This window comes from Cricetulus griseus, chromosome 4 (genome assembly GCF_003668045.3).
Source record: "Cricetulus griseus strain 17A/GY chromosome 4, alternate assembly CriGri-PICRH-1.0, whole genome shotgun sequence".
Taxonomy (NCBI): Eukaryota; Metazoa; Chordata; class Mammalia; order Rodentia; family Cricetidae; genus Cricetulus; species Cricetulus griseus.
In genome coordinates this window covers 110,724,329-110,745,617 of record NC_048597.1, presented here as the reverse complement: position 1 = coordinate 110,745,617, position 21,289 = coordinate 110,724,329, and the positions used below count along the sequence as shown (strand labels likewise).

At 45.3% G+C, this 21,289-nt stretch overlaps 1 protein-coding gene across 3 annotated transcripts in view; it reads left to right on the top strand.

The window, feature by feature from the left end:
* Auts2 (activator of transcription and developmental regulator AUTS2) overlaps window positions 1-21,289 on the top strand; it is a 1,069,576-nt gene that overhangs the window by 1,030,998 nt on the left and 17,289 nt on the right. The window contains exons 7-14 of one of the 3 annotated variants that reach the window (XM_035444351.1): window positions 201-678; window positions 2,236-2,486; window positions 4,787-5,007; window positions 6,845-6,889; window positions 11,387-11,482; window positions 15,934-16,005; window positions 17,106-17,135; window positions 19,201-19,272. In XM_035444351.1, coding sequence (XP_035300242.1) covers window positions 201-678; window positions 2,236-2,486; window positions 4,787-5,007; window positions 6,845-6,889; window positions 11,387-11,482; window positions 15,934-16,005; window positions 17,106-17,135; window positions 19,201-19,272 — 1,265 coding nt within the window. Of the gene's footprint in view, window positions 1-200; window positions 679-2,232; window positions 2,487-4,786; window positions 5,008-6,844; window positions 6,890-11,386; window positions 11,483-15,933; window positions 16,006-17,105; window positions 17,136-19,200; window positions 19,273-21,289 lie in introns of all 3 variants that reach the window. The other 2 variants (XM_035444350.1, XM_035444352.1) reach the window with 2 other exon arrangements.

Genomic DNA, 21,289 nt, shown 5'->3' with positions numbered 1-21,289 from the left:
TCAGAAAAAGGGGATGGATCCCAGGGAGCTGAAGTTACTAATGGTGTACATTCCCGAAACTATGGGAATCAGAGTGCCAGGTGGCAGATGTAGAGCCTTGTTGGGAATGTTCCATATCTTTGTAAAGATTGCTTGTCCTTCTCTCTCCCTTGCTGTCTTTCACAGTCCCCCTGTTTTTGTCTCTTCTCTCTCTCATTCAGATCCAGAGTTAGGTGTTGGCCCGCTGCCTGAACACAACAACCAAGATGCAGGGCCAATTGTCCCCAAGATCTCGGGTCTAGAGAGAAGTCAGGAGAAGAGCCAGGACTGTTGCAAAGAGCCCGTCTTTGAACCTGTGGTGCTCAAAGACCCTCATCCTCAGCTACCCCGGCTACCATCCCAGCCCCAGGCGGAACTCCAGCTCCAAATTCCATCTCCAGACCCAGACTTGGTCCAGCGCACGGAGGCTCCGCCCCAGTTTCCTCCTCCAAGTACACAGCCAGCCCAAGGTCCCCCAGAAGCCCAGCTGCAGCCTGCCCCACAGCCTCAGGTGCAGCGGCCACCCCGGCCACCACAGTCCCCCAGTCATCTGCTCCAGCAGGCCCTTCCTCCTCCAGTTCAGTCTCATCCCTCTTCTCAGAGCCTCTCGCAGCCACTGTCAGCCTACAACAGCAGTAGCCTGAGTCTCAACAGCTTGAGGTGAGTGACCTTATCTTCCATGGGGCAGGGGTCACTAGTGTATGTTTGCAACTTGCCCTGGTTTTTAGTCAGTGAGATTGAAAGACAGGGAAAGGAACTGTTGGTGGAGTGTGGGTCTCTTGGATTGGGTGTTGAGGACAAGGTGAAGTTGAAATAAAATTCCTTCAGGGACTTGAGGTAATATAGAAAGGAGGGAAAGGTGGCTTCAAAAAAAAAGTTGGAGGAGCTAGGCATGGCAGCACATGCCTTTAATCCCAGCACTCAGGAGGCAGAGGCACAGATCTGTGAGTTCGAGGCCATCCTGGTCTACAGAGCAAGTGCCAGGACAGCCAGGGCTAGACAGAGAAACCCTGTCTCAAACAAGTAAACAAACAAAAGTTAGAGGTTGTACCAGGGCACCCATGCAGAGAGCAGGGGTTGGAGCAGGGCAAGCATGCTGAGGCACACCTGAAGATTTTTCCTCAGAGAGTCTCGAGGAGGGAGGCTCTATGCCTCTTTGGGGGCTGCATTTTAAGAAAGCTATGCTGGTGTTTCCAGAGGCCTCGGACCCTAGGAGTTTGGGTTCTTTTGTTAGAGGATCTTTCTACCACTGTGCTGCACCAAGCCTCGTTGAAAGAGGATTCCTGATGGAGAGCCAGGTTCCCTTATGACTTCATCAGGCTTCCCAAAGGACAGCTGACACAGCTGCACAAGCGATACCTGCCAAGAAGAGGGGGAGATCAGCCTCCGGGGTCCTAATTCTAACTCCACCACTGTCCCCAGGCTCCATCTTTGTTACTGCCTTCCATTTTTGCAGCAGAAATAAGAGGGGTCCTAACATTGAGGCAGGAGGAGCCACCTGAATAGGGTGTGGGGGTCCATCCAGAAATGGAACAGTAGCTCCTGGCTTCTGTATAGAGTAGCCAGAGTGGTGCACACCTGTCTGTGGTTCACAAGGCTAATGGGTGCCAGGGAACAATGATGAAGAGGAAAGGCTATAGGCAGGGAGATAGGATTTTTAAAATTTCATTTGTGTATTTATTTGCGTGTGTGTGTGTGTGTGTGTGTGTGTGTGTGTGTGTGTGTGTGTGTGTGTGTTTGTATGTGGGCACATCCATGCCAGGTATGGTGGTCAGAGGGTATGCTGTAGAATTTGGTTCTCTGCTTTCATCATGTGGATCTCAAGAGATTCAACTCTGGTCATTGGACTGTTGGCAAGAGCCTTTGCCCATTGAGCTATCTCACCAGCCAAGTACTGACTCCTGCCTCCCTCCCTCCCTGGGGATATAGCTCATTTGGTAGAGTGGTTGCCGAGTGGGCATGGAATCTTGGGTTCCATCCCCAGCACTGTATAAACTGGGCATGGTGGTACACAGCTGTGATTCCAGCACTGAGGAAATGGTGCCTGAGGGTCATGAGTTCAAGGTCATCCTCTGATGTATAGTGAGATGAGACCAGCCTGAGCTACAGGAAACCTGTCTCAAGAAAAAGTCTTTTACTGTAATAAAGAAAACAAAAATCAGACAACTAAAAAGGAATTGCTGACTTTCTCCCTTTTCTTTCTTATTCTAACAGCAGCAGCAGAAGCAGCACTCCAGCCAAGACCCAACCCGCCCCTCCTCACATCTCCCACCACCCCTCTGCGTCTCCTTTTCCCCTCTCGCTGCCCAACCACAGCCCCCTGCACAGCTTCACACCCACCCTCCAGCCCCCTGCACACTCACATCACCCCAATATGTTCGCCCCGCCCACTGCTCTGCCTCCTCCCCCACCGCTGACATCTGGAAGTCTGCAGGTGCCCGGGCATCCCGCAGGGAGCACTTACTCAGGTAAGATGAGGCAGTCTCATTGGTACACCTATATTCCCAGTGCCCCTCGAAGGTCACCTCATTACTGGAACATGTTACTTCACAGTTTCCACCCCTCTTGGATGTGTTCTTTGAGTCTTCAAATCTTATGTGACTGAGGTTCAGCAAAGGTAAATACCAAATTGCCCAGCAAAGCCGTGCTGAATTTGATGCTGAACAAGAAAGGAAGTGCCTAAGTCATACCATTTTTTTTTTTTTATGGCATCACCACTAAGTGCAAATTAGATGGCATGTGCTCAGTGGCACACATTTAAACTGTGGCAGCAATTATGAGCTTGTATGTTCCATTCCAGAATCTTTAGATTATGAGTTGGTATAGGGGTTTATTTTGTCAAATAAGACCCCCTTCTATCTTGTATTATGTTTTTTTTATTATTTTAATTTTTAGTCGTGTATATGTGTGTGTGTGTGTGTGTCTGTGTGTGTGTGTGTGTGTGTGTGTGTGTGTGTGTGTGTTGTGTGTGTGTGTGTGTGTACGTGTACACCACATCCACATGTGTGTAGGTAACCAAAAAGTCCAGAAGAGGGAATCCCCTGGAGCTGAAGTTATGGGGGATTGTGAACTGTCTGACATGGGTACTTAGAACTAAGGGCAGATCCTCTACAACAACAATATGAGCTTTTAACTGCTGAGCCATCTCTCCAGTGGGGCCCTCTTTATATTCTGTTGAGGTGACAATATATCCAAGAATTTTAAAGACAGACATGCTTAGGCTAGGGGGAAAACTCAATATAGGATTTGCCTTGCAAAGCTGAGGTCCCCAGTTCAGTCCCTAAAGCCCACATATAAAAAACAGGGATGGTAGTACACACTTGAGATCCCAGCACTGGGGACATAGAGACAGGAGGAATCCTAGGGCTCACTGGCCAGCTAGTTTAGTCATCTTGGGGAGGTACAGGCCAGTGAAAGCTTTACCTCATAAAACCAAGGTGACGTCAGTGAGATGGCTAGTAAGTAAAGGCATTTGTCACAACAGCTGACCACCTGACTTCCATCCCTAAGCCCCGTGGTGAAAGAAGAACAACTCCCCAAAATTTTCCTGTGGTGATGTACACACCCACACACAAATAAGTAAATAAATAAATCTAATGAACTATTAGAAGTAAATGTCTGTTTAAAGAAAAATATAGACCCCATCTGAGGAATGACACCTGAGGTTGATATTTGACTTCCACACACATGTCTAACACACATTCGAGTGTGAGCACACACACACACACACCACACGAACTGACCTAGTAATAGATTTTAGTGTTCTTTTCTCCTGATTGTATTAACCAAACCTGAGCTCTGATGTTGATCTAGTCTGACCATGTTACGCCACTTTGTAGAGCTATTCCAATCCTTGAAGAAGGCATGGGAACCTGGTGCTATTAACAGACATATAATGAATGACTGGTGTGTCTCACTGTACCACAGTACTTAAATATGCTTGTGTCTGTGTGTGTGTGTGTGTGTGTGTGTGTGTGTGTGTGTGTGTGTGTGTGTACATGCACATGTGTTTATCTGAGACTAGAAGCAAAAATGTCAACTGTGGGTGGTATTTCTCAGGGCACAGGCACCCACCTTGTTTTTGTTGTTGTTTTGAGATAATCTTTCACTAGTTTGTACTCACCAAGCAGGCTAGGCTGGAAGTGACTGAACTTGCTTTTGACTCCACCCCTGTGTGTCCCAAGTAAATTGTCCTTATCCCTGCATCCTCCATCCATTGCATGGCACTCGGTCCTTGTAGACACTATGCCCAGCTTTTTGACATTATGACATGGCATTGTCATCTATAAAGTTTACACTGGAGAACCACACAGTCACTGTTTTACACACCCACACATGTATGCACGCACACGCACACATGCAGCCTCATTGTGATGCTGCTAATGTAGCTCACTTGGCAGAGTGCTTGCCCAACATGCATAAAGCCCTGGGTTCCATCCATACCGCTACTTAAAACCATGTATAGTGTTGCATGCCTGCCATCCCAGAGTTCAGGAGGCAGAGGCAGGAGGATCAGGAGTTCAAGGTCATTCTCTACGGTATGGGGAGTTCAGAGTCATTCTGGGTTACATGAGACTACCTCGGTTTCAAACAAAATAAGAACCTCATAATATGTTAAATAAGTTCATGATTCTGTGTCAGGCCGAATTCATAGCTATCCTGTCATGCACTTACATGTTGTATGCACACTGGACATGTCTGCAACCAGGATGTCCTGTTCTGAAAGAAAAGGTGCCACCACCATAATCTCCCTTTCCTTCTTTTCCAGAGCAAGATATCTTGAGGCAGGAACTAAACACACGCTTCCTGGCCTCTCAGAGCGCCGACCGGGGGGCATCCCTGGGTCCTCCACCCTACCTGCGGACCGAGTTCCATCAACACCAGCATCAGCACCAGCACACGCATCAGCACACTCACCAGCATACCTTCACACCGTTCCCCCACGCCATCCCACCCACTGCCATCATGCCGACGCCAGCACCTCCCATGGTGCGTACCCCAGGCAGAAATGTGAGGATAAGTAGAGCATGCAGCTTGGCTCGGGGGTTGGCATGGGCATTGGGAGACACTGGAGAGGGGATGGGAAGAGGGAACTCTATGGGGAAGGGCGTATCCCTTGGGTTTTGTCCATCTTTGCTAATGAACTCTGGTTCTAGAACATCAGAGTCGAGACATTTTTCTCCATGGCTATCATTGGCACCATGGGTAGATTTAATTCCGGGTACCTTCAAAACACTTACATGAAGGCCTGTTAACTTCTTAAAGGGTTATTGTGTTTGCTTGTGCATGCTGGGTGATTGGCCCCAGATCTAAAAATGTTTAATACCAATATAGAAATACTTAGGAAAGATTGGGAGTGAAGAGAAGAGAAGCAAGGGGCCTGTTGAGAGGATGCTCACTATGGATACTGCCTCTTCTTTGATTGTATATTTCCCCTAATCCTGTTGTCCTAGAACTGCCATACTTCTTGTGATTCTGTGATATGACACAGTACCCTAAACTTACATTATATCTGATAGCAAGCAGGCAGTGGGGGCAGATGCATCCCACAGAGATATAACTCAGCAGTGATATAGCGTTTACTCTGTCTTGTCTGGGGACTGGCACATGTGTGGAGAACTGGGATATTTATTTTAGAAACCAGGAATACCAATGAATGGTGCTATAGTAGAATCCTATATATTTTGTGAGACAGAGACCTGCCCATGGTAAATGACTATCACAATGTTGTATTGCTAATCTTTAATATTTAAAGAGATACTTAGGGCTGGAGAGATGGCTCAGTGGTTAAGAGCACTTGCTGTTCTTCCAGAGGACCAAAGTTCAGTTCCCAGCCTCAATGTTGTACAACTCACAACCACCTGTAACTTCAGCTGCAGGGGATTCAACACCCTCTTCTGGCATCCTTTGGTACCTGAATACTTGTGCACATCACACAGGCACACAGGCATACAAACAATTTTTGTTTGTTTGTTTGTTTTAAAGAATACACCTTTTCTGTTCAGAGGCAAGGCTCCAAGACCTCCCCCAAGTCACTCATTTTGTACTGTAACATGTTTTGCTGAGACAGCAGAGTCTGTAGTTTTCCTGCCACAGAAAAGATACAATTACAGGGAGTTAATTCTTGGCGTGAATTAGATGGTGTCTTAGGGTTTTTATTGCTGTGATGAAACACCATGACCAAAACAGTTTGGGGGAGGGTAAGGTTGATTTGACTTACATATCCAGAGTCACAGTCCACTGAGGGAAACCAAGGCCGGAACTCAAACTGGGTAAGAACCTGGAGGCAGGAACTGGTGCAGAAGCCACAGAGGAATGCTACTTATTGGCTTGCTCCTCGTGGTTTTCTGAGTCTGCTTTCTTAGAGAACCCAGGATGGTCCCACCCACCGTGGGCTGGTTCCTCCTCCATTGATCACTAATTTAAAAATGCCTAAGCCTTTCTACAGCCCATCATCTGGAGGCACTTTCTCCTTTGAGGTTCCCTCCTCTTAGATGACACTATCTTGTGTCAAGTTGACATACAACTGTCCAGTACAGACGCAGTGTGCACTTTCCTGGTTTATCTGGATAACGGCCTGTTTTCTCCACTTTGGATGTTTGCCTTGTGCCAGTCCCCAGACGTAGCATCCAGGGGTCCTGAGGAGTGGGGCACACTGGGTGGGCTTATCACTGTGCATTTACATTCTGGATACTTCTTGTTGGGAGACTTGCTTTTTTGTGCGCCTTGAGGTTGGCTCAGAAGTGTGTTTAGTGGGTCACCTCCATTGGAGGTGCAGCTAAACATGCAGCTAAAGTAACTAGCTTTTGCTTTGATCCCTTTGCAGTTTGACAAATACCCCACCAAAGTTGACCCATTCTACCGGCATAGTGTGAGTCATGCTACTGTGCTCCACATCTGTTGTCACTCCTTTTCCATTTCCATGCTCTTGCCACTGATGAGTAAGCGCCTGGCAGCCTTCCCTGTCATCTGTGCAAGAGTCTCCCCATCACTCCTTTATCATTCGGGGTGCTTGCTTGTGTGCCTTTTTTTCCCCCTTTGGGTATCGATGCAGTATCATCTTCTGAATCAAAAGATCACCAGCAAGCCTTTTGGGGTGGATCAGCCTGCTAGCCTGGAACTAGAGAAATGAAGGCTGGAGGGTCAGGAGTTGAGATTATCCTTGCTACATAGTGAGTTCAAAGATAGCCTGGGCTATGTGAGATCCTGTCTCACAAAAGCCAGATGACAATGAAAATCATTAGCATTGCCCCATTTTTGAACTTTCTGAAACCACACAGATATCCAAAAGAGTGGGTGGGCTGTTAGTAGAATCCTTACTGTCTTAGGAGAGTATGAAATCGTAGATTTTAGTCATAGTTCAAAATGCTAGAAACCCGGAATTCTTGGAGTTAAATTTCGATTCTTCCCTGTAAATTAACCATCCTTTTTATTTTGACTCATGCCTCTTTAAAGAGTGGATTTTTCTTCCCTTTTAGAATAAATACAGAACCCCTTCTCATATAGCCAGATTGCTATCCAGACCTTATTTCAGTTGAGAAATGATTTTTAAAAATGCCAGTTAATTTTTAAAAGGTCTTAGCTTGACATGTTGGCACACACCTGTTAACACAGTGTTTGGGAAATGGAGGCAAGAGAATGGAGACGTCAAGGCTAGCATTGGGCAATCTGAAACTGTCTCTCGAAACAAAATAAAACAAAAAGCCTTAAGATGGGAAAAATGCTGTTTTTCTCTTTAGAACTACTGTTGTTTATTTGAAAAGCACTTCTGCATCATCTAATTTTTTTAAGGATTACAAGATATATATTGGTACTGATCTGAGATGTTGAGCCATGTAAGAGACAAGACCTTCTCTATGTAGAGAGAGATCTGACTATTGAACTGTGATATTTTGATTATGGGGTGAATACTGCATCATTGTGATCTGAAACTCCTCTAGTCTCTTTGCTTACTGGTTAATTTGTATCTTTAAATCGAAAACAAGGAAGGGTAGTAATTGTAGTCATGTGGATCAAGTATTCAGGTTGTTGGCTTTATGACACAGCACTGTCTTAACACCCGGGTTGTAATGCAGCTCAACACATCTGTAAAGGCAAGGTTCATTCAAACCTAAATGCATGCACACTGCTTACTGTGCAAGAGTACAGCTAAGATAGCTAGACCAGAAAAGACTAGAAATCAGTTATAACTGTTTTCTTTCTAGAGGCATTCACAACTGACCCAACGAAGAGCTCTTGGAATTAGACAAGCAGGGGATATAGAGAAGTCTCGTAACCTGCAAGAAGCCCTGGCTTCCATCCTCAGCATTGGATAGAACCAGGCATGGTAGTGCACGCCTATATCCCTAGAAGTTGTGGGTGGAGATGAGAGGATCAAGAGTTCAAGGTCATCCTCAGCTACATAGGGAACTTGAGATCAGCCATGGCCCTTGCCAGAGAGGTTGGTTAAGAGTGCTTGCTGCTCTTGCAGAGGACCTGAGTTCAGTTCCCAGCACCCAGGTAGGGTGGCTCATAACTGCCTGTAACTCCAGCTCCAGGGGGCGGGGCAGGAGGGGGATGATACAAAGCCCTGTTCTGGATTCCACAGCCACTACACTTATGAATGTGCACACACACACACACACACACACACACACACACACACACACACAGAGAGAGAGAGAGAGAGAGAGAGAGAGAGAGAGAGAGAGAGAGAGAGTTTAAATAGAAGTGGTAGGAGGGAGAAAAAGAATATTTAAGGTCAGTCAGAGTCCCCGTGTGATCTTCCCTTGACTGCTGAGCACTGGAGCACACAGGCATTATAGCAGTGACAATGAGAACTCAATCTGTGGGCTTCCTCTTTGCGGGTGCCTCACTCATGGTCCATTCTGTCCTTGCTTGGTGCTTTGTAGATTTAAATGAAAGGTCAGGGTTTGGAGAGATGGCTTAATCCATATGGTTTTTGCCCTACAAGCATGAGGACTTGAGTTTAACCCCCAGAACCTAAGTGAAAAAGACTGACATGATGGTACACACTTATAATCCCAGCACTGGGGAGGTGGAGACAGGAGGATGCCCGAGGTTCACTGGTCAGCCAATTGGCTAGTGAGAGAGCACATGCCAGTGAGAGACCCTGTCTCACAAAACAAGGCAGATAGGCTGGGGAGATGGCTCAGTGAGGAAAGATGTTTGCCACATAGGCCTGGAGCCCTGAGTTCAATCCCTAGGGCCTACATAGAGGTAGAAAGATAACTAATTTATCAGAGTTGACTCTGACTTACACATACACATCCCAACATTGCCCCCCCCCCCGCCCCAAACATACCATGCCTCCCCACTAATAATAATAAAATTTCTTAAAAAAGCCAGGATAAATAGGATATCTCTGCGCACACACACACACAAACACATACACATACACACACACACACACACACACACACACACACACACCAAAAAAAAAAAAAACAGTGAAAATAAATAAATGAAAGACTGGCTAATGAAATAATGCTAACAAAAGGTGTCTTATGCTCAGTGTGTGGCCCAGGCTGGTTTCGTGAGACCCAAAGTGTCAGCACTTTCCTCCTCATAGACCATAGAAAGTCCCTGGGTTAAAGGTGGAGGAGTCTGGAGGCTCGAGTGTCTGGGAAGTTTCTGTTTTACGACTGAGACACTTAAGGCTTTAAAACAAGGGCAGGAGTCATCTGTATTTCTATTCCAAGAGGTCTGTAACAGAGGGGAGGAGATAGGAATGGGCCTCCCATTTTTCTTTTTTAATTGTAACCATTAGAGAAGAAAGGACCACTTGGAGGTAGAGTCATAGAAATTTGAGCGTTTTAATACAGCATGTATTTAATTACTTGGCTTTATACAGTGTACTGGGGGAGAGTTATTTCATAATATTAGTGATAGTGGCTAATCTATGAAGTAGTCTCCCCTGCTTTGGGGATTAGGACATTATAAGGCAAATTAAGATGCAGTGCGCTCAAGTAGCTGAAACACAATTTTAGACTTAAAAGTAGTTTTAAATGAGGGTACTTGGCTGGCAATCGCTGTTTAAGTGGATTTAGTTCAATATCAATTAGTCTGGAAAACTTCTTGGTATCTTTGTAGAGAGCAAAGTGCAATAGAGAGCGGCAGAAAACACCACATGCTCTGAAGATACGGGTTGCAGAATGTGGCTTTCAGTAGTTAACTGAAAACAGCTAGCCTAGAGCACTATTAAGGGAAGCTCCTTATTGTATTTTTGACGTACTAGACAGCAGTGGAGCTGGGATGTTGCTTAAATATCATATGACAGTTTTATCCTGGAGTCAGAGAAGTAAGGTCTTTCAAGGAGTGAGATGCTGCTGCTGCTGCTGCTGCTGTTGCTGCCGCCGTGGGTTGCACTGTGTGTTGAGTTTGTTTGTTTTGTTTCCCCTGCCATTGTTTGTGCTTTGTAAGCTATTGAGTCCAGAAAACTCAGACTTCATTAGAAGCCGTCTTTGTGCCATTGAGTGGTCAGAATCACATCAGGGCTCAGCTCCCCTCCCGTAGCCTCCAATGAGCCTGTCCCCTGAGCAGCCCACGACGTGAGAAGTGGCCAGGAAGATTTCTGCTTTATATGTGGATATCAGGTGCCTTGAGGACCTAAAGGCCTGGGACAGGAGCAACTCACAATTAAAACAGGCTCTCCCGGACTCCGGTGTCATTTCTGTTGCTGCAAATGATCAGTGGTGGGAGACAAGATTAGATGATTCTTTTTAGACTTTCTGTGAATATCGGCAGTTCCATTTAAAATGGAAACCGAGTCATTTAACCCTCTACAAATATCCATCATTTTAGATGAGGAGATTAAATTGTCCTCTGGAAATGCCACTTGGAGAACAACCTAATGAAGCAAAGATTTTGAATAGCCTCTTTTCCTCCAACCACCAAACATCTAAATTCATTTAAAACTCATCAGGTTTCAACAATATGAAATCCTAAATCCTGGCCCTCCTAAAGACCTTCTCTTCTTTTTCCCGGTCTTTGTCCCCCCCCCCCCCCACTCCCTAATTCACTGGTAATTTTCTGGGCGTCTTGTTGGGCTTAGCATCCCCTGTTTTTGATATGCATGGAGGGCTTCTGTGTGATTTCTTGATTAATAATTAGCAAAGCTCTCTCTCTCTAATGATGTTCTCATCGGAGACATCATTTGTTGGCCGATTGATTCTGAACTACTTTTTAACTTTTTTCGTTAAACATTCATGGCGCATCTGTGTGTTCGTCCCATCATAGCTTGGCTAATGGCATCACACTGAGATTGGTTGGCTTGCTAATGTCGATGTCTTTCTATGGGAATTGGGACATATCACGTGCCCCCCTACTAAAACCTTTTTTTTTAATCCCTCCCCACCTTTGGCTACAGCTCTTCCACTCCTATCCTCCTGCAGTCTCGGGTATACCCCCCATGATCCCACCCACGGGCCCTTTCGGTTCACTCCAAGGAGCATTCCAGCCGAAGGTAAGAACCTCAGAGTGAAAACATGGGCAACTATCTTAGTGGAGGGCCAGGCTAGGCATGCACGTGGGGTGTATCCATGCTTGTATGCAGTGATGAGTTCACACGGGCATGGGGAGTAGAATGAGACCTTTTTTCTACTCTGTTTAGTTTTAAACTTGGTGTTGCTAGGACCCAGGTAGTCCCAGTTGGGCTAGGTTTTTATATACTCTTCAAAATATGCAGAAAAGGGGGCAGGAGGGATGACAGAGTGGTTTCAGTGCTTTTTTTGCTCTTACAAAGGACCTAAGTTCAGTTCCCAGCACCCACATCTGGCAGCTCACAACCTGTAACTCCAGCTCTGGGAGATCCAGTGTCCTCTCCTGGCCTCTGTGAACACTCACACATGCACGGCACACACACACAGCACACACACACACACACACACACACACACACACACACGCGCGCGCGCAGACACGCGCGCGCGCAGACACACATACACCTACACATAAATAAAACCAACTGTTGAAAAATATGCAGAATATATACATCATAGACATATATATTTTTTCTCCCCAAATGCTGAATGTTTCTTTTTTCTAACAAGTTTTCACCTTAACATGTATTAACTATAAGCAATAATGGGTTTCATCATGACATTTCTATACATGTAAGGTATATATATCTATATATAATATACTTTGGCATATTTACCTCTTGCCCTCCTCTCACTCCCACCAGTGAATCTCCTCTCCTCTTGTGTCTTTTCCCCTGTAAAATCCATTGGTTTTAACTAAGGTCACAAGGAACATGAGCAAGGATCTATTTGAAGGAACAGTGCAACTTACCGGGAGCTACACCACTGAAGAAAAGGATGTTTCTTTGGGGGAACAGGGCTAAACACTAAGTATTTAGTAGGAAATGCCAAGTCACCTTTAAGGTGTGCATGATGAACACACATGCAAAATTGAGTCTTGGTTGCTTTTTAATGGGAAATTGGAATAAAAGTTCCCACACTAAAATTGTTTGCTCTTTCTGTTGTCCGAGAAAGGTTTCTCCATTTACTCTCTGCCCTTGGCTGTATTAGCCATGCATCTGTGCATGGAGCAAGGTCTGCCCAGAAGTGGCGAGGCAAGAGCTTACTTTAGTTGTGCCCTTCCTCCCTCCCTGCTTCTTTTTAGACCTGTCTGTACACCACCCCCATTTGCACACTCGCCAAAGCCAGGGTCTGTTCTTAGTTTCTGACACACTGCTTTGAAAATCACACTTTGAATCTATTTTTTTTTAGGTTTTATTTTACGTGCATGAGTATTTTGCCTGTATGTATGTGTACCACGTGCATGGTTGGTGCTCAAGGAGATCAGAATTGGAGGATTGGAACTCCTGGCAGTGGAGTTATGGATGGTTGTGAGCCGTCCCATGGGTGCTAGCAACCAAACCCAAGTCCTCTGCATGAGTAACAAGTGTTCTTAACCACTAAGTTGTCTCCCTAGCCCTTGAAATTCACTCACCTTTTATTCTTAGTAAGAACTAAATTATTTTCTACCTCGTGGATAATATGCAGATCAACACAGGCTCAGTTATCCATGAAGGTATTCATGGATATCATGAAGTAATTTTGACAACACTTTACCTTTAAAAATTTAACTGTGGTAGAACCGGAGGTATGGCTCAGTGGTAGAGTACCTCCCTAGACTCCCCCTAGGGAGGGGCTGGGGGTATGTCTCAGACATTGACCACTTGTCTCCATACACAGTTCCCTAGGTTCAGTCACAACGGCATCCAAAGAATACAAAGTAATATTTTATGACCCTTATTTTACTTAAATACTAATTTTTAAAGTAAAATATGCTTCTCCAGCTGCCAACCACTTTTAGTTGAGATGTTGTAGTGTGTGTGGTTTGGTTTCTGCTTCTGTCCCACCACCCATTCCCATTCTTAAGCCAGAGCACCAGTTTGGGACCAGAGTCTCCTGGATTGATTAAACACATGCATTTTCAAAGGTGTGTTGCCATAAAACCCAGAAATGGAGAGAAATTAAAAAGGCGTTAGGGGTTGGATGCTGTGTCTCTGAAATCACCCTTATGTGCGGGGAGTTGCAGCTTGAATGCCAGACTCTATGTACACAGGCCTTTTACAGTGACCGCCGCAAGTGGTGGCGAGTTTTAGACTCCTTTCTCTGTTCTTCAGTAATCCCTCAGACCGTGGTCTGTCCCCACTAGGTTGTGACAAATCTCCAGTGTGTCCCCAAACAGACTGGTAGGTCATTTAATAAATTAGACTATTTCCCTCACTTGCAATTATCCAATCACACCACAAACTACATCTGGGCAAGAAAGTGTCTCTCGGTGTTGAAATAAGCCTTTCCAGACCATCTTCCTGATTGAATATGTAGATTGCTGTTCATTAGTGGAGTTCTTCATATGTATGCAAATCAGGCTGTTAACAACTGCAGCTTAATTGTTAGTTGTACAGCCACTGATTGCTTTTCTTCTATTCTCTCTCTCTCTCTTTCTCTTTCTTTCCCCACTTCTCGTAGGCAAGCTTCATGCCTAAATGAGTTTTTCCCCCTGCTCTCTAACTAGTTAGCATCTAGTGTGAGGGATCCATACAGTTGATAGCTACTAAAAGAAAATAAGGACCAGTCAATGGCTCAGTGGGTCAAGGCACCTGCCACCAACCTGAGTTTGATCCCCAGAACCTGCATGGTAAAAAGAGAAACCCAGTTCTTACAACTTGCCCTCTGAATTCCACCTGTGCAACCTGTGATGTCTGCTTGTACACACACACACACACACACACACACACACACACACACACACACACACACAAGTTTCCATAGCCACCAGACACTAAAAGCAGTTTAGGAGGTAAAGGCATGTGCCGCCAGACCTGGGGAACTGACCTGGATCCTGGTGAGCCACATGGTGGAAGAAAGGAACTGATTCCTTCAAGTTGGCCTCTGACTTCCACACACATGTATACAGACACATCCACACTCAGACCCACACACATACAGACAATTGGATACATGTAACATATATAATATATAAAATATATAAAAAAATTATATAAGATATATAAAAGAGAAAATAGCTCCCACAGCTGAGCATAGTGGCATGCACCTTCAATCCCAGTCCAAGAGGCAGAAGCAGACAGAACTCTTGAGTTCAAGGCCAACCTGGTCTACAGAGCAAGTTTCAGGCCAGCCAGTAAAAGCCCCTATCTCAAAAGAGAAACAACTAAAAACAAACAAACAACAACAACAACAAAACCTTCTACTATTTTTAAAAATCTCCCCACAAGACAGTAACTGTTCCCTTTGAAGAGGCTTTTTTGTTATTGTTGTTGAGTCAGAAGACAAAATGTCTAGCAGTGCTGTTAATAGTGGTCGATGGGAATCGAAAGAACGGCAGCAGAGTTTACTAGTAAATTTTACATCGTCCCTAAATTAGGTTCTCTTGTCCCCTTCCTGCCATTGCTGATGAGTAGCTACTGAGTGTAATTTCTTGTTGTTACCTACCAGTTGTGCTGTGTAGGTAGCTCGGTGTCTGTACAACCCTGTCAGCCCTCTGAAAGATTCACCTCTTGTGGACACTATAATTATAGTGAACTTAAGTGTTTCTCTCAATGTCTGGTGGTAAAGCATGAAGAAAAAAAAAGAATAATAAATGAACAGTGGTGGCAGCTAGTGGTGTGGGCCAGCAGGGAAGAGGGTATGAGGGTAAAGTTACCCCCTAGCGCTTTTAGATCCTAGAGAGGGGACCAGCTGCCTGTGGCTTCTTACTCACTACCTTCCCTTAGCTGCTGAGCTCCTTGCTCATCCCTGGATGGGGGGGTGAGGGGGGGTCAATAGGATTAGGGTCCTAAATTTCAGCCATTTTTAAGATAAAAAAAATTAATTGTGTGTCTCTGTGTATGTGCCTGGGACCACAGGGCCCAAGAGCCCCAGGGCATCAGACTCCTCAGGAGACGGAATTCCAGGCAGTTGTGAGCCATCTGATATGGGTAATGGGGATTGAGCCCAGCTTGCCTACAAGAGCAGCAAGCACTCTTGACTGCTGAGCCACCCCTCCAGCCCAAAATCTGAGCCTTAGAACCTCTCTGGTACCTTCACTAATGTATTAAACTCACACACAGGCCCTACTCCTGTGAGCTCAGACACCCACACCCCCCAAATCTCTAAGTATAAGGGTTGCTGTTGAGCCTTCTGTGCCAGCCCTCTCCCATCCCCATCACTAGTCCAGTAGTATATGTACTTTTGCAGTCTCAGTTCTATGGAGACGGAGAATAAAGGGTCCCCATGGCTCTCCAGGTTCAGACACAAACTTAACAGCATACACAGATAAAAGTTCTAAAAAAAAAAAAGTAGTAATTCAGAATGAGAGCGAATGCTTCATTTCTACTGTTTTGTAAAAAGAACAAAACTTGGCTTTCTTGTGCATCCTAAGCTGTGGTCTAATTAATTTGTAGACATCCAACCCTATCGATGTGGCTGCTCGGCCTGGAACAGTCCCCCACACTCTACTCCAAAAGGACCCAAGGGTACGTGCAAATCCAGGCTTGGTCACAGGTAATACCTGGGGCATTTGCAAATGATGGCCCACCCGGGGCTCCCGCCTTTGATGGTTCGTGTCAGAAAATGCCTGTCCCTTATAGAAGTCACGGTCTCCCCAACTGCAAGAATGACACAGGGTAATTAATGACTTGGCTCCGATAACAAAAGAGAAAAGGTTCTGAGCCCAGAAATTGAATGCCGCCAGCCTGTCTACCTTCCATCTGATGGGTCAGCTGTCTATAGCTGCATACCTCTCTCTGGCACAAAAGAAATAGCCATAGAATCTTCTGAATGGAAAAGCACTGAGCACTTTCTTCTTGGAAGTTAGGGACCCCCCAGTACACACACATATACACATACCCTCTTCTTCTTGTTTGAGGTCAGGAAGTTACTGGACCACTCTGATCTCATAAATGGAGCATGCTCTAGAGCTAAATAAAATATCCATTATGCCCCAGTTACGTTATTCATTCATAATTGATGCTATGCTTGCCTTTAAAACAGAAGGTGAAGCTGCATGATGTAGGGGAGCTTGTCTGTTTACCGTCTTTAATAACTATACCCCCTCTAAGCAGTTTTTATTTTAGTGACTTTTTTTGTGTGTGGAAGAGGTGGCACATACTCACTGAAGCCAGGATGTTTTAAAAACAGCCTGGGTCTACAGGGTCTGGACAAGACAGATATTACCAGATGTCTCATCCATGTCACCCTTCATTTTGTGGTCTGAGACTACTCTCTTTTCTGAGCCCCATACGGTGGCCTGCAGCAGAGCCAGTCAAAATGGGGCCCCTCATGGTGTAGGTTACACACAAGTCATTCTGGCATAGGATACATCTCTGCTGGTGAAACTTGTATGGGTGGGGGGAGCTTGCCATTGTGCATGTTCTGAGATGCCTGAGGTGGGGGAGGGGACACTTGGTACTTTTGATGGTGTGAAAATGGGTTAATTATTCTCTAAAAGGGCTTCATTTAAAAGTAAAATTCTAACATTTTAATTTCCCCTCCTAATGAAGCACTACAAATTTGTTAATTAGAGCAATTGTTTGAGTGACAGGCATGTAACCGAGTTGTCATTTTCTCTTCACAGTTGACAGATCCTTTCAGACCTATGTTAAGGGTAAGGAAAGCTTCTTCTAGAACTGTTTCTACAACCTTTGACTCTCTGCGGGTTAAAAATACAAGTCAGTAGCAGGAACCGAGCTGGAGAGAAGCCAGAGTGAATGATAGTGCCAGTAGCTAATGCTGGCTGGTTTTGCAAGCAGGCGGATGGGAAATGGCCTAAGTTTGTCCCTCCCTCCCTCCCTCCCTCCCTCCCTCCCTCCCTCCCTCCCTCCCTCCCTCCTTTGAGTTCTGGAGGAAGCTGAGCCACTGTGTTTTTCCTTAGTACAACTGATAAGGGGTTAGAGAGATAGCCCTAAAGTTAAGAGCACTTCCTGATCTTGCATAAGACCCAAGTTTGGTTCCCAGTGCCCATATTGGGTGGCTAATAACTTCAGTTCTCAGGGATACAACCCCCTCTTCTGGCCTCTGTGGGCACTGCACACACACACACACACACACACACACACAATTTAAAAGAAATACCAATCTTTTTAAAGAAATGTAACAGATAGACTAGGTCAGGCTGTTGTTATTGTGAGGCAAGGTCTTTCTCTTGCTCCATATCCCAGACTCAAGCACCCCTCTCCTTGCTATGCTGGGATAACAAGGGAAGGACAAGCCAGAGGTTAGCTGTAGTCAGTCTCTCTTGGGTCTGTTTATTTTGCCCAGAGAATTCAGTGCACATGGGAAGGATGCTATAAACATAGGCAGAATGTTCCTGAGGTCCAGAGTCTGGCCAGCGAGGGACCTCTGGGTACAAACTGACTTGACTGATACAGAGCTGGGGCAGAAAACAGATGACAGACAGTGGTTGGATGACCGAGTTACTACTGTTAACTGTCACCTAATCCCTTTGCTCTTTGCTGTGACAAAAGGAAGGCTGTCTTTGAACTCACCATGGGCAGGAAGTCTAGGTGAAAAACATGGGTAAAAAGCAGCAAGAGATAGATGCTGGTGCTCAACTTGCTTTCTGCTTTTTATTCAGGCCAGGACCCCAATCCAGGGAACAGCACTGTCCTTATTTAGGGTGGGTCTTCCCACCTCAGTTAACCTAATCAACTAATCCCTCATAGGCATTTCCAGAGGCTAACATCATCTAGCTCATCTCTAATGGGTGGCTCTAGATCCTGGCAAATCCCATGCAGTGTTAGCTATCACAACCCCCCTTCTTCACTTGCCTGAAATGGGCCATATTATGGATCACAAACATCCCATAATTTTATTAGAAGAGAGCAGACCTGGTATCAGACTTGGATCTAAGTCGGGGCGGGGGGGGACAGCAGTTTGCTACAGAAACCAGGTACCCCTGTCCTTTGCTGTTGCAGAACTGGGCAGGACTTTCTCATCCTTGTAGTTAATAAAGGAGCACCTGGAGGTGCTAAGCAAAAAGGAAGCAGAAAGAGTCAGCCCTGCCCTCTGTTGTACCATGCATTGACAAGTGCTCTTCAGATGGCAGACAAGAGAGAGACTTGATCCCTGCAGGAAGGAAGCATTAACTCCTCCTTGGCCCCTCATTCTGCCTTTTCTCTTCTTTTAACTAGAAGTGAATAAAATCACTCACATACATGGCTTACTGGCTCTCCGTGAAACATCCAAAGTTGCCAGACTGCAATAAGAGTGTGACAAATCACTGTGTAACACGTTGAGGGCCCTGTCACCACTCTTGTTTTGATTCGATCCACAGACATCCCCTAATTAGCTCTTTCTGGACTGCCTGTGTGCCTGTTAGCTTGACAGCATTTGTTAGGTGGGACTTGCTACTCACTAGGCCTGCCTGCTGGCACTGGAGATGACAAGCCAGACAGAGAGAGTCAGGTCTTTGCCATCTTGTCCTTGGCAAAAAACTGCCTTGTAAAGGAACAGTGGTTCTCATGCCCACATGGGACAAGGGGATGCAGGTTCTGACTCCTTCATGCCTGTGCTTGGAAAAGCCGCTACTGGAAGCATTTGATTGACACAGAGCTCTGTTCTCATGAAAGAAAAGAAATTGCCATAGCCCAGATTTGCAGGGACCTGGGGCAAATGAAAGTGGGCATTCTGGTGTGTCTTCCTTCTGATTGGGCTATTCTTTCTTATTCCAGAAACCAGGAAAGTGGTGTGCCATGCATGTGCATATCGCCTGGCAGATTTACCACCACCAACAGAAAGTCAAGGTCAGTGTGACTTCTCCCTGTGCAGAGCTGGGTGGGACTGGGCTCAGGAACATGGGAACTTCATGGAGGGACTTATAAAACCAACCCCAAAGAGCCAAGGCAGGCAGGAAGGGGCTCACTTTATTCCTGTTCCTGTTCTTTTGAGACAGTCTCAGGTTGTCCAGGAAGCACAGACAGGAAGGATCAAGGGCCAGTCCATCTTCAAACTGGTACTCAGAAATCTTTGTCACTGAGGGAAACCATAAGCACTAAAACAAGCATCACCCGCTAATGTCCTTTTCCTTTTTGATGAATTGGCCTTGTGAATGGTAAGCGCGTAAAAATTGATTAACTCATAAAATAAAGCTTTTGGAAATCTATGTAGAACTACAATAGAGCAAGAATTAAAATCTAGACAAGGCTTAATCTGGGAAGAGCCAATAAGGAATGTTTTAGGGTTTGGGATTTTTTTTTTTGGATTTTATTTTTTCCATTTTGTTCATGTATTCATTGTTTTAGTACAAATGATTGTGTGTGTGTGTGTGTGTGTGTGTGTGTGTGTGTGTGTGTGTGTGTGTACAGAACAATTTTAGGAGTCAGTTCTTTCTACCATGTGAATCTCAGGAATCAAATTTGGGTCACTAAGCTTGGTGGTGGATTTCTTTACCATTGGGCTATCTCATATCTCCAGACAGTTTATTTGTGTTTAACAAAAAATTGAGGGGCTAGAGACACAACTGAGCAGTTAAGAGTACTGACTGCTCTTACCAAGGACCCACCTTCAGTTCCCATATCAGGCAGCTCACGACCATCTGTAACTTGAGCTGCAGAGAGTCCAATGCAATCGTCCAGCCTCCAAGGGCACCCCTGCATGGGCATACCCATAGGCACACACTCAGGCACAAATACACATAAATTAAAAGTATTTTTAAAATATTTAAAAAGATACATTTTTTCATATTATGGATTTGGAAAAGTGATAATTTTTACCCTGCAAGAAGTTGAAGGCACTGGGTGCTAATCGGCTGTGCATATAATAATTTATGATCTTGAACAGTTACTCTTCTAGCCATACCATCAATCCTTCTGGGGGCTAGACTATACCGAGTCCTCTCCAGGACTACTTTCTGGCCAGTTACTGTACACATCTATAGATGATAGCTTGTTTCAACAAAGAGAGGGGCCTAGTAAGATGGCTCAGTGGGTAATGGTGCTTGCCACCAACCCTGACGACCTGAGTTTGATTCCCCAGCACTCACATAATGGAAGGAGAGAACCAACGTCTCCAGGTTGTCCTCTGGCCCCACATGCATTGATACAGGGACAGATAGATGTAATTCTTTAAAAAAAGAGAGGGAGTATGAGAGGTGGGGAGGGAGGGGGGAAGGAAGGAAGGCGAGAAGGGCTCATTGAACCCCATGTAAGAGAAACACTATGGGAAGGGGTCCATGATTTAAAGAAAACCTGAGCAATGATACCACCAGCTGATAGGCCAGGACAGATGGGGGAATCTCAAGGGGCTCCCTCTAGATGAAGAGCTGTACACAATTAATGATTGCTGAGAGAAGTTGGGTGGTGATGGTGCATGCCTTTAATCCCAGCACTCTAGAGGCAGAGGTACAGGTGGCTCTCTGTGAGTTGAAGGACGGCCTGGTCTACAAAGCGAGTTCCAGGAATCCAGGACTATTACACAGAGAAACCCTGTCCCAAAAAGCCAACAATAATAATAATAATAATAATAATAATAATAAAATAAATGATTGCTGAGAGAGGGAGAATTGATCCAGGTTGAGCACCCTGATTGGGTATCCAGTACCAAGTGAATAACCCTAAACACACACAGATACAAGCAATACCATACAGTCTCAGCAGGTTGTATTTATACATTTATATGTAAGTGTACATGTAACAGTTTAAAAACAAAAAGAGGGTGAGATGACTCAGCAGCTAAGGGCACTTGCTGCCAACTCTCAATACCTGAGTTCGATTCCCAGACCAGCATGATGGAAAGAGAGAACAGACTCCTGAAAATTATCCC